The 12,639-nt window shown below is 37.0% G+C and overlaps 1 protein-coding gene across 4 annotated transcripts in view; it reads right to left on the bottom strand.

The window, feature by feature from the left end:
• Positions 1–12,639, bottom strand: part of LOC131148568 (ubiquitin carboxyl-terminal hydrolase 8) — a 63,031-nt gene that overhangs the window by 34,127 nt on the left and 16,265 nt on the right. For all 4 annotated transcript variants that reach the window (XM_058098356.1, XM_058098357.1, XM_058098358.1 and 1 more), the window contains exons 6-10: positions 8,888–9,229; positions 8,599–8,739; positions 8,274–8,444; positions 7,141–7,398; positions 6,869–7,017 (exon numbers count right to left, since the gene is read on the bottom strand). In XM_058098356.1, the coding sequence (XP_057954339.1) occupies positions 6,869–7,017; positions 7,141–7,398; positions 8,274–8,444; positions 8,599–8,739; positions 8,888–9,229 (1,061 nt within the window). The remainder of the gene's footprint in view (positions 1–6,868; positions 7,018–7,140; positions 7,399–8,273; positions 8,445–8,598; positions 8,740–8,887; positions 9,230–12,639) is intronic.

Here is a 12,639-nt window from a genome sequence, read left to right as displayed (position 1 = left end):
TCCAAAGGAGGGGATCTTGTTAGATAAACCCCCCTCTCAGAACTAAAATAGGTGAGGTCTGAAATACCTCTCTACCCTTTAGTTAATAATTAGGACACACAACACAAAAAGTATCCAAATTTAAGCAAAAAAGGTCTTTAAAACATTCCTAGATTTTTCTAAAATTTTATAGAAATTTTCTGAAGTTTTCCAACATTTTTATAAAATTTCCTGGGATTTTTAAAGACTTTTCCTTATTTTTTTATTTTTTTCATTTTTTTTTATTTGAGTTAAAATAACTCAAATGTTTGGTTATTATTTTTCCTGATTTTCTAAAATATTTTTCCTGATATTTCCTTATCTCTTTCGGATTTTCTTTTTTTTTCTCATTTTTTTTCAAAAAAATTAAAAATCAATTATAAATAAAACAAATAAATAAACTGGTTCAGAAAATCGGACCGGCTCAACCGATCTGAACCAGGCTCAACATGGTTGGGTTTAGTGGACCACGTGTCAACCCAGAGTGGAGACACATGGCTCTTTTTCTTTTTTCTTTTCTCTTTTTTTTTTTTGAATTTACTATTGTCCTAACATCACCTGCCACGTGGCAGCCTTCTGATTTTCTCTTCTTCTTTTTGAATTTTCTGCAGCAGGCTGACATTAGCATAACGTCATCCTACCACGTGGCAACCTTATGTTTCTCTCATTTTTTATGAATTTTTTGCAACAAGCTGACTGTAATAACCCCAAAAATAGTTAAACAAGATTAGTGGAATGATCCTAAAAAAAAATTAAATTTAAAAAAAAATAATAATTAATTAATTAAATAATAATAATTAATATAATATTATATTGTATTATATTATAATATTAATATATATATAAGTATATAATATAATATTATTATAATATATTATATAATAAGTTTAAATCTTCCTGAAGGATTTCCTTTAGGATGCATCTGCTATTTGAATTGCAGAGAAGCAGAGACGCCCCTCCCCCCCCCCTCAACGTCGTCTCTCTCTCATTGTTCTTTCTCCCACTCACTTCAATTTCTCGGCAAATATTTGGCCGATCGGAAATCAAAAAATACTGCTGGACTCCATTATCCGCCACCGACATTTCTACTGGAGCGGATTTGTCGTAGGAGTGACGTAGGCATATCCCCTGGAATAAGGTAAATTTTCACTCTTACCTCAATTTTTCTTAAATCCTAAGCCAAATAGACGATCGGACACTACCATGAGAATCTAGGAATGATTCTCTACAAGTCTAGCGGAGTGGATTTCTAATGGAGTAGTCGTAAGCATAGCCCCAAAATTAGGATAAAGGGGTTATTTAGAGATTAATTGTTATTTAATTATTGTAGATTTGGAAATGCTAAAATATTGCGCATTTTGGAGTAGAATTGAGTAAGTAGGATTTTTAGAATTCAGGGCTCGGATGAGCACTGCGAGTAAAATTTCGAGATCCCTGCAGGCGTAGTTCAAGAAACCAGGTAAAGGGAATAAATTATTATAGTTATTTTGAAAACTATTGATTTAGTTAATACGTGAAAATGAGTATATGATATTTGGCCTGAAATTATTATGATATGAATATCAGATAAAGTTGTGTGGCATATGATTTATATTGAATTGTGGTGTTTTGGCTTCTGAAATACAAGAGGTGATGAAAAGTGATAAATATTAATGAGTATTTTCTGAGAAATACTGATATGTGAAACATTGATATGTTTACAAGAAAATGATTATAAAGTGAGAATTGTTTTATTGAGAAACAATGGAAATAATATATGTATATGTATATTGAAGAGTTTTTTGAGAAATGACGAAAAGAGAAACATGGATATGTATATTGGAAAAATAATGAAATGCTTTATTGAGAAATGCTAAAATGTGTGAAATGATATATATATTGGTATGAGATGAAATGTGAATATTAAAAATGGAAATATTGCAAAGTAAATTCTGCAATATGAATATTGAAATATGGAATTTGAAATGTGATTTCTGAAATATAAATACTGAATTGAGAATACTGATTGTAAATTCTAGGAAATGTGAACATTGCAAAGTGCGAAAACTGCAATGGGATCATTGAAATGTAAATGATGAAATGTCAATATCGCATAATGATTGTGGCTATGTGGTAATGATAACCCTGATGGATGGTTATAATGATGGGTTGTGATATTGAGCACGATACAATTGCTAGTGAGGTATTAGTGCAACCACATGATCTCGTGGAGAGTGTGGTGTGGGTAGTCGACTGAGCCGTTTAGTAGAGTTGTTGTGCCCCCTGAGTCCGGATCAGGGCTATAGGTTGGTCAGTCGTATTGCAAACGCATAGATAGATTTCTATTTTGATCTAACTGGGTAGGCCAACCGCAGTTAGATCCAGCTTTCAGGATGCACAACCCTGACCAAGGCGGGAAGCATGGCGTGGAAAAGAGATCCTCAAGGCAGCCATGAGTTACAGACGCGATGTTGGTACTAGTACCAAGGATACTCATGTGCTGGATAATGAAATGGAAATGGAAATGGAAATGGATATGTGTGAGTTAATAACATAAATAATTGAGGCGAAGTAAAACTCTCCGCCTGAGGGCTTACTGAGTAAGATGAGTGTCCTAATGAGTATCAGTTGTAGTCGAACCCGAGTTAATCGGGTAAGGATACAAACGATATCAGAGCATAGGGGAGCTGCATGTAGCGTGCAATCTCCCCTATCCTCACAAACTTCGCTAGTAAATATGGGTTGTATACGAAAGAGCTTGAGAAATGATTTTAAAGCTTATAAAAGTTTGTGTTTTATATCTATATGATTATGAGTATATATATCAATGAATTTTCTCAGATGAATTGATGATTTGAAAAGTAAAATGTGTTATAATTGAACTCATATTGCCACACATTATAAATAATTTATTCCGTCTTACTGAGATGTGCCTCACCCAAATTATTTAAACTTTTCAGGAAACTAAGACAGACCAGGTGATAGGGCTCCAAGATAGTGTGGAGCGGATACCCTGATATACAAAGTGAGTTTTGGACTAGGGAGGTGTAATTTCCCTAGAGTTATGTTGTTTTTGGGTATGATAGAAATGTGTGAATATGTATATTGATACTCTGGGTAATGTATTCTGGATGGTATGTACATTATGTCTTCCACTGTTAGGTTAATGTGAATAAAGTGCCCGTTTACTCGGTACCCAATGTGGGTCGGGTTGTGTGCATGGCATCAGAGTTGTTGACGTGGCCGATGTGATGCTTGATATCTGATGTGTATGATTTAATTATTATTGATGATTTATGGGGGGAAAAAAATGTATGAAAAATCGGGGCGTCACACTAACGTCACCCTGTCATGTGGCAACCTTCTATTTTTCTCTTCTTTTTTTTTTTTTTTTTGCAGCAGGCTGATGTCACCTTGCCACGTGGCAAATCCTAAGTAGCTCGAAAAGTTTCACACGGATTGCTAACGTGGCATCAGTACGACCGTCCAAAGAAAACACAGATCGGACAGCTGAGATTGCTCCACGTCGCCTTCCAAACACTTGGTTCTGGTTGCACCATGTGTCACCATACGGACGATGACACGTGTTCTACTATCTCCCATATACACTTGGTTCTGGTTGCACCATGTGTCACCATACGGACGATGACACGTGTTCTACTATCTCCCATATAAAAACCCCCCTTTTTTTCTTCCCCTTTCATCTATTCTCTCTCTCCTTTTTTTCCCCTCCTTTCTCTTTGTTTCTCTCACTTCTTCCTCCCTCACAAACTATCTCTCTTCTTTCTTTCTTCCTCTCTCTCTCTTTTCCTCTCCTCTCGAAGACCCTCTCTCTCTCTTTCGATTCCTATTCTCTCCCATATCTCTCTGTAGTTCCTTTTCTTCTTCTCTCACAGACTCTCTCTCTCCTTTTTTTCCCCTCCTTTCTCTTTGTTTCTCTCACTTCTTCCTCCCTCACAAACTCTCTCTCTTCTTTCTTTCTTCCTCTCTCTCTATTTTCCTCTCCTCTCGAAGACCCTCTCTCTCTCTTTTGATTCCTATTCTATCCCATATCTCTCTATAGTTCCTTTTCTTCTTCTCTCACAGACTCTCTCTCCCTACTCTTTCTTTCTTTCCTATTTTTCTTTACTTCTTGCTTTAAGTTCTCACCTCCCTTTTTTGGTTTTGCAAGTTTGAACCAGAGAAGGGAGCACCAAACCTGCAGCTAGTGAAGAGAAGTGTGCTTTGCTTTTTTTTTTTTACTTTGAATGTTCCTTTTTTCTCAAAATTTTCCACCACTTTCCCATAAGCCAAACATGCTCATTGACTTGACCTAAGTTAGGTTTAACCCTAGGTTAGAGTTAGGTTAGGGGCTTGGGTTAGGTTTGGGCTTGGGCTTGGGTTTGGTCCGGGTTTAATTTGGGCTTTGGTTAGTTTTAGTGTTGAGTCAGGTTAGGTACAATTGGGTCGAATCTGTGATTGGGCTAGTTTGATTGCTTAGGCCTAGTCTATGTGGGGCTAAAGGCCAATTGGGTCCGAGACTTAGGCCTTGGGCTTGGGCTTTGGCTAATGGGTCGTGGGATTTGAGCTTGGGCTTTAAGCTTGTTAACCAAGCCAGGCCTAATGGCTTGGTTTGATTGCTTGGGCCTAGTCTATGGTGGGGCTGAAGGCCAATTGGGTCTGAGACTTGAGCTTTGGGCTTGTTAACCGGGGCAGGCCTAGGGGCTTGGTTTGATGGGCTTTCGGGTCTAATTAAGGGAATTGAGCAATGGACCCAGTTCCAAATTGGACTTGGGTCTTGGGCTTTCAAGTCAACTCCGGGTAGTAGGTCATGGGTTATGGGTCAATGGGTTGGACCCAGTCCGAAGGGTCAAGTCAATGGGTTGGATCTAATCTACTGAGTCAGGTCAATTTCAGAACAAAATTTTGCATTTTTAAATTGTTGGATTTGTTTAATTTAAGAAAACAAAAATTGAGCAAAACAAAACATGAGAATAAAACAAAACCAACCTTAGTTCTTCAACTCCTTCAGTCTTCTCACCCATCTTCGATTCTTTTCTGCCACTCTTTTTGCCTGAATCTCCTCTTTAAGCCTTCGATTCCTCCAACTTTGCAATTTCCCCTATCCTCTTGAATTCCTTCAATAGCTTTCTGAATTCCTTTTCCTCCCTCGCAGTATCTCCAGTTCACACTCTCTATTACTCACCCTCAATTAGAATTCTCACAATGGCTCACATGACTTTTTCTCTCCATGATTTTGTCTCTCTGTCTGTCTTCTTATCTTGTCATTGAGTGCCTTAGAAAGCCTCTATTTATAGGCTCGGGAGCATTGCTCGGCATTTAAAATCAAATCAAAACAGATCAATCAAATTAAGAAACAAATCAATCAATCTTTATTGCTGATTTCGTAATTGTTTAACCTTCCATGTGTGTCCTATCCTTCTCAAGAAAAACTTCCATTATAGGCTTGGGAGCATTGAGACTTGATCTTTATTGTTGATTTCCTTCCATGTGCGCCTCGGGAGCATTTAAATTTGATCAATCAAATAAAAAAACAGATCCATCCAATTAAGAAACAGGTCACTCAATATTTATTGCGGATCAATCATATTAAGAAACAAATTGATCAATCTTTATTGCTGATTTTCCTAATTCCTTCCTTTGCGCGTGTATGCAGGTGCCAGCATGGAATTGGAGAGTAACTCTTTTTTTATTTTTCCTTTTTGTATTTTTTTTTGTTTTTATTCTTTTCAATGTAAAATTGTTGTATTCAAAATTTTCCCTATATTTTCATTTTTCCTGTATTTCATTTTATTGTATTTTTTTTTTTTTCATGAAATGAAATTTGTTAAATTTTGTTATATAAGCCCTGGACAAATTGAGGTGTCTACAAAACCTTTTGTTATTTTCTCTTTTTTTTCTTTTTTCGTTCTAGATTTGTTTTTCTAGTTCTTTAGCTGAGAACTTTTCTTGTACTCTCTTGATTGTTTTTCCTTCTCTCTTAATCTGACCTTTATATACCTTTTTTTTTTATCAAAAATGAAAAAAGGTATATAAACCCAAACCTTCCATATGGGAAATTAGGAGACGAGCCACTAGGCTACAAGCTCATGATCCTTGCATTTAAATTTTTATCCCAATGTTTTATCTTTTCTTCTTCAAATACAGTCATTTCATTTTAAAAGTTGAATATATATTACCTTCCAATAATTATTCACACCAGCCACCGATTTGAATTTATAAAGTGACAAATATATACTACAAAAAACTTGAAAAACATAAATTAGGTTTCAGGAAAATTTTCATATAATATTGTTACTACAAATTTTACTAAATAATAAAAACAATGCATTATAAAATGATATGTATTGATTGCAAGAATCTCCTCTGTTTAGGATTAATGGTTATTCTTCCTTCTTCAAAAATGAAATGCTGATAAAGTCCCCCCATCTCCCAAACTCCTCATCTTATTTTCAGCTCCAAACATCAAACACATGGAGATATGTTATGTTCTTGCTAATAGAATCTTAAAATCAAACTTTCTCAAATAGAAGGAACTATTATTTCCAATAAATTCTTAATCCCAATTTTTGCCCTTCTTTTTTGAGAAGGCAGAGACGCCATATTGTAAGATGTGCTATATATTGTTTTCTTCCATCCCCAATTTTTTTTCATTTAAGACCACCTCTACTAATGGGATATAAATTATAACTTGATTAGTTTGTAATTCCATTTTCTTCTATCTTAAAACATATCTCTCTTAATTAAGAAAAATGAAAAAAAAAAAAAAAAGAGCTAGAAGTTGGTAGTTGGTAGCATGCCAATGAAAATTAAATTCAGTAGGAAAACTGTAAACTAAATATTATCAAACTAAGAGGCAGATTTAACTTACTCCTCCATATGTTGATGCATAAACACGACCAAACAGGCTTTCTCAATATCTTTAGGTAACCGATACGCAACTAATCGGTCATCATCTCTAATCAAGGATAACAAATCTGTTGGCTCCTCTAGATAACGTATAATACGGCTGTTATATATCTGCAGAGAATTCATGGCTAAAGAGATCAAAATTGAAATATATAGATGTAAATATGTCGAGTACGAATTGAACTGCATTAGCATGTGAGAAAATTTTATGGGAGTACGACAATTGCAATATACCTCAGCAATCAGCAAACTTTCATCAACCCCCAAAGAACATGCAATGCTTAAGGCCTGAATAAGATCTTCACACTTTCCATGCTTGGGCACTGTAATGGTAAATGGAGAAGGCTGAGCACTTCCATCAGTACTCACGACTGTCAAAGTCATAGTCCGCATTGTTGTTGAAGGAAGAGGTAATGACAGGTACATGAATGGATCAAATGTAACAGAAACCTTTTGGCAAATAGGACAAACTAGTGTTGACCTATACTGTCCCTGCAGCATAACAGTTTTGGCCAGTGAGATCGTAAATCTAATAAAATTATCATAAACAAGTTATATTGCTTCAACCCTCTTTTTTTTTTATCAGCAGAGAGAAGTTATAAAACGAGGCATCAAGGGGATGCCACCCAAGTATAAAGAAACAACAAGAAAGAAACACCCCTTCTGAAAAGTAACAAGAAAATCAAAGATTACAAAGGAGTCCCTTTCAACTAGCCCAGAATGCTAGCTAGAGATCATAGCATTCCAATGGTCCATGACAGCCTGAATAGGAGCAATAATTCCTTTAAAGGCTCTTCTATTCCTTTCTCTCCACACAGCCCAGAAAATGGCAAAGGGAATGAGGGAGAGACTGAATCCAAATCCGCTCAAGGTATACATGAAGGCAATTTATCACGAACTTCCCAAACTCTAACCTGATACAAAGATTGCAATCAACAGAATTTCAACATGTATGCATATTCAATTTGTTAGTACAAGTGCCCAGGTCATGACCAATATTTGCCAACAGATTTATGTTCATAGATCCAACCCTGATCATTTAATTGGTCTACAACGCACCCATTTACTATAGCATAGAACCAAAAACTTTTCAACGAATAAATTCTGGTAAAATTTTCATGCTTATGATCTTTGTATATGAGTTGAGATATTAATCATTAAAGTTGTTGAAAATTTCATGCATTCAAGTTTAAAAAATTTTAAAACCATATGAAGCATATATATATACCAGACTCTGAAAAGCAGTGCCAAGTACAACTGAAGCGCTATAAAGATCATTACATATGTGTGCCGTAGTAAATTTCCACATTCATTGCATACACAGATTTAGAATAATGATGCAGAGAAAACCTGAAAAATAGACTTACTTGGCATACATCAACAATGATAGAATCATTGCGAGTCAAATGATTCTGCCAATATTCATCAGCTACCTCTTCATCAGGCCGACCTTCTCCATCCTTAGCTTCAATGTAAGGCTTACATTTTACACGATTCAGATCTTCATGGAGTCCATCCAACAAAAAAGCAAGAAGCTCCTACAGTAAAAGAACTCTTTAATTTCAGAATATTATCATACATACATACATGTGTGAATGCATGTTTGAATTTTACAACTCTTATGAACCCCTGTTTTCAAAGAAAAGGAAGAAAAGATAAAACAGTTCTTCAGAGAGCAAGAATTTCACTGACTTGCGAATCATGCTGATTAAAGCCACTGAATTGAGGAGCAAAATGAGCAAGCTTTGACTTAAATATTCTTGGTGCTACTGGAGTTGCTCCAGGAGCCCATAACTTCCTTAAAAGATCTCCAAATGCTAAAGCAAGCTCGCCCTAGCCAAGAAATTAATACCAAATAATGATGTGGAAAAAGCAGATACTCCAAGCATTGGTAAGGAATTCACTGAAACAAGTTCAGTGGGGAAAAAAAAAACCAGCTACACCACTACTTAAAACGAGCATGGAACAAGTAATAACATACCTCCATACCCAAGAGGTTCTCATGGTTTATTTCTCTACTGTAATCTCCAAGAAAATAGTCAACAAGTTTTGGGGTGTGTGCTAAGCACTGGACAGCACTGTTCATGAAACAAGTATTTCCAAGATTCTGTAATCCTGTCAACCCCAAAGAACCAGCTTCACCAGCGCTTGCTAAAGAATGGGTCCGAGGAAAACAAGAGCTCACATTGCTAGAGTTGCCATTAATCATAACTGATGCCCCAGAACCTACAACATTAGGATGTTGTAATGCCACTTCATCTTTTTTTCCTTCTCTGCATTTCATAGAATCTGACAACCCATAGATTTGCAACTCCAGAAGAATCTGACCCAAAGTGACAAAAAAGTAATGCCCATACATCAATTAACATATACATGACATAGGAAAATGGTAAGGAAAATCATTAGGCAAGTTACAACAATCAAAATGTGTAGTGGTATGAAAATGCCCAATAGAACTGAATCAACCTAGAAGCTGCCATTGACCTAATATCCTATGTGGCAAACAGGTCACTGCCTAATGATGCTGCCAATCAGAGAGAAAGATCCTCCATTTTAACATCAGTAAAAAAATAGCAGTGAATGAGCTCTCAACAATACTTGTTCTGTTTTTTTTTCTGATAGTAAAAAAGGTGTGTTAGATTGAGAAAGAGAAGTTACAAATACAACCTAAGTGGGCAAGAAGTCCACCCAAAAAAAATAAAAAGAAGAAACAAAATAAAAATATTTAAAATATATTAAAAAATATTAAAATAAAACAAAAAATAAACAAATAGAACAATTAACCAAGAAAACCCCTTTTCAATCTCTTTTTGTCGTAGCTCACTGAGCACTTTAAATTTGCTAGCCCCCTTTGACCCTTCTTCATGTTGAACTTACCCCCATCAAAGCACACTTCAATTCCACCAGCATCACACATTTTTAAATACAGTTTATCAATTATATCATAGCCTCCTTTTCCTTGCTAACTCCATCACTTTCTATATCCTTCATCTTAGCAAGTGTATCTTCCACAATACTCAATTCTCCTTCAAAATATCTCCTTATAATCTTTGGCCTTATCTCAACCGAATGCTCTCTTTGCTTCATATAATTTCCTCATTTCTGCACCCGCTAGAGCATCCTTCTGATTAGCATGCACCTTAGGACTCCTAGATTTTTCAGAGTTGAAACCAGAAACATCAAGTTTCCTTTGAATCCAGCTTCTTTTTTTTATTGTTCCAAGAGACACCAGCATTTAATCCTTCTGCAAAACCAGAATCAGCAACCAATCTGGGAGTTATTATTATCATCATTTCCATCACGATCAGTTTCCAAAACCAAGCTAAACTTGTCCTGATTATGCTCTGAATGTTGATCCATTCTAGGCTTGTATTTGAGAACTGGAGAGAGATTTTGAATTTCATTAGCATTTGGCTGGATACCCGCCTCTCCCATATCTGGCTTCATTGAATTTTGGCTACGATAATAGAGCTGTTCAGTAACATGGTCGGACAAGGGAAGGGCCTGATTACCCATATCCTTGCACTTGGCCTTTTTAGAGAGGAGGCCCATGTGTGAAAGTGCCTGTTGAATGAGCCTTCTTTTGAATCCAAAGAAAGGCCCATAACATTCTTGTTTAAACATTGGACCTGTTCTATTAAGAGGCCAAACTTTGTTAAAAAGGAAGAAACACCTTTCTCACATATCTGGCCCAAATCCAAGATGAATACCAGAACCCAGCTCAGACTTCATAACCTCATCGTCCCTGATTCCAACCCTAGCCTCCTCTGCAAGACTAGCAGCGGCTACCAAAACCCAAGATCCCTGCACCTTATGGACATTCTCCTCCAATTGAGCGGCACAGTAATCTGGTAACGGCACCCCCAATTCCTTCAATCACAAGTCACCCCTGCACCGAAGACAATTTTTCTGATTGTAGACTACTTGAGCAGCCTTTTCCTTTCTTTCTTTCCATCACCACCTGACTCCAAAATCCAGGAGCTGAAGTGCTTTGCAACACCTGCTTCTTCAAAATCAAGATGAATTTCCATCACAAATTCGTAGAACTTGTTAGCAAAAATTTTCCATCCTTCCTTTTATGCCTCCAGGAATAAACACTGGAAAATTCTTACCTTTTCCCTCTCGGCCCTGAACTCCAAAACTTCCCCACCCTTGTCCACCTACTCGCCATCCAGCAGCGAAGATTTCCCTTACAAACATTTCTGAAGCCCCTTTCTAGCCAAATGAAAGTTGATAAACCATCAGCAAGCTAGGAAACTGCCTCCATGAATGTAACCCACATATTTTGAGAGATATTGTTCTCAAACATACACAATAAAGGGGTCTCCTCCTCCTCATCCAATATCAAATTGAAGGATTTTCCTTCGATCTGCACCAAGCGCTTTAACATCACCTCCTGCTAACACAGCCATGGTCGTATTCATGCAAGATTGAGAGTTGTTTCGCAAATGAAAGATAAAGCCCATGTTGTTTAAAAAAATTGACGATTTCTTGCAGCACGAAGATGAAGAACTCGAAGCCTCGAAGAACAATAGAACAAAGCTGGGAGGCCCAGCAGGCTAGGGCCCTGAAGTGGCAAATACTCCTTGGAGCTTGGAGTGGCTCGAATCAGCAAGGCCTCGGCGAGATCTGGTCCATCGGCGAGATCATGTCCATCAGGTAGGGCTCTGAAGACACTCACTGCTTGCACTAGGGCTCAGAAAACTGCTCATGCAAAACTCTGCAGATGCTCCTGTTGGCAAGAGTTCCAGCAGAGGTGACTGTGGTGTGTCAGTATATTTGAAGGTTTCTCAATCTGGACATTTGTTTCAGCAATGGCAAGAGGTAGCTGGATGAGGTGCAGCACGCCACAGAAGCTGCCAGCAGCCTGTGGTGACGATGGTCACCTGGTGGCTGCTCGTAGAAGCTAATGCTTCTTCCTCTTCAACAATATTCAAAACTGGGGGAAAAAATATTTAGAATGAACCCAACCTACAGCCTGTGGCTCAATGATAACTAAAAGCCTCATTATAGTGAATATTTAGAATGAACCCAACCTATGGCCTGTGGCTCAATTCATAACCAGGTCAGCAGATAACTGGGCTGATCCAGATCCATTATAGTGAATATAGCGAAGGTTTGATTGACACCTAAAAGCCTCATTAGACAATTCATAACCAGGTCAGGCAAATAACTAGGCTGATCCAGATCCATTATAGTGACTACAGCGAAGGTGTGATATTTTACATGAAATTTCATAAAATCTTTAATTAATTGAAAATTGGTGCCAAATTTCAAGTCTATCATCAATATATGGCATCTAAATATCTGATCAATGTGAAATCAGCTACATTATCAGATTCTTCTTTTCTAAATTTAAATTGGCCTTATGACTGGTTGACTTAGCAGCCATGCTTTCAAATAGACAACTATAAAGTACAGATTCAATCAAATTTAAAAATAAAAAATTGTCACTATGCAATACTAGTCCTGGCAAGCAAAGTCCTAATAGGGATAAACCATAGAAAGATCTATACATCAGTACATTTGCACAGAGCGGCTGCTTTCAAACAGATTTCATTAAAAAGAAATAATTCATATAACTCTAATCAAAGAGTGCACATTTGACAAGTTTATGCTTGTCAAGGTAAGGCTGCATGCAATAGACCCATCATGGTCCGCCCCTTGCCCAAACCCCACATATGCAGGAGCTTTGTGCACCAGGCCGCCCTTTTTTATTACTTGTCAAATTCT

This window comes from Malania oleifera, chromosome 2 (genome assembly GCF_029873635.1).
Source record: "Malania oleifera isolate guangnan ecotype guangnan chromosome 2, ASM2987363v1, whole genome shotgun sequence".
Taxonomy (NCBI): Eukaryota; Viridiplantae; Streptophyta; class Magnoliopsida; order Santalales; family Ximeniaceae; genus Malania; species Malania oleifera.
Note: the sequence above shows the minus strand (reverse complement) of the source record. Positions and strands in the feature narration are given on the sequence as shown.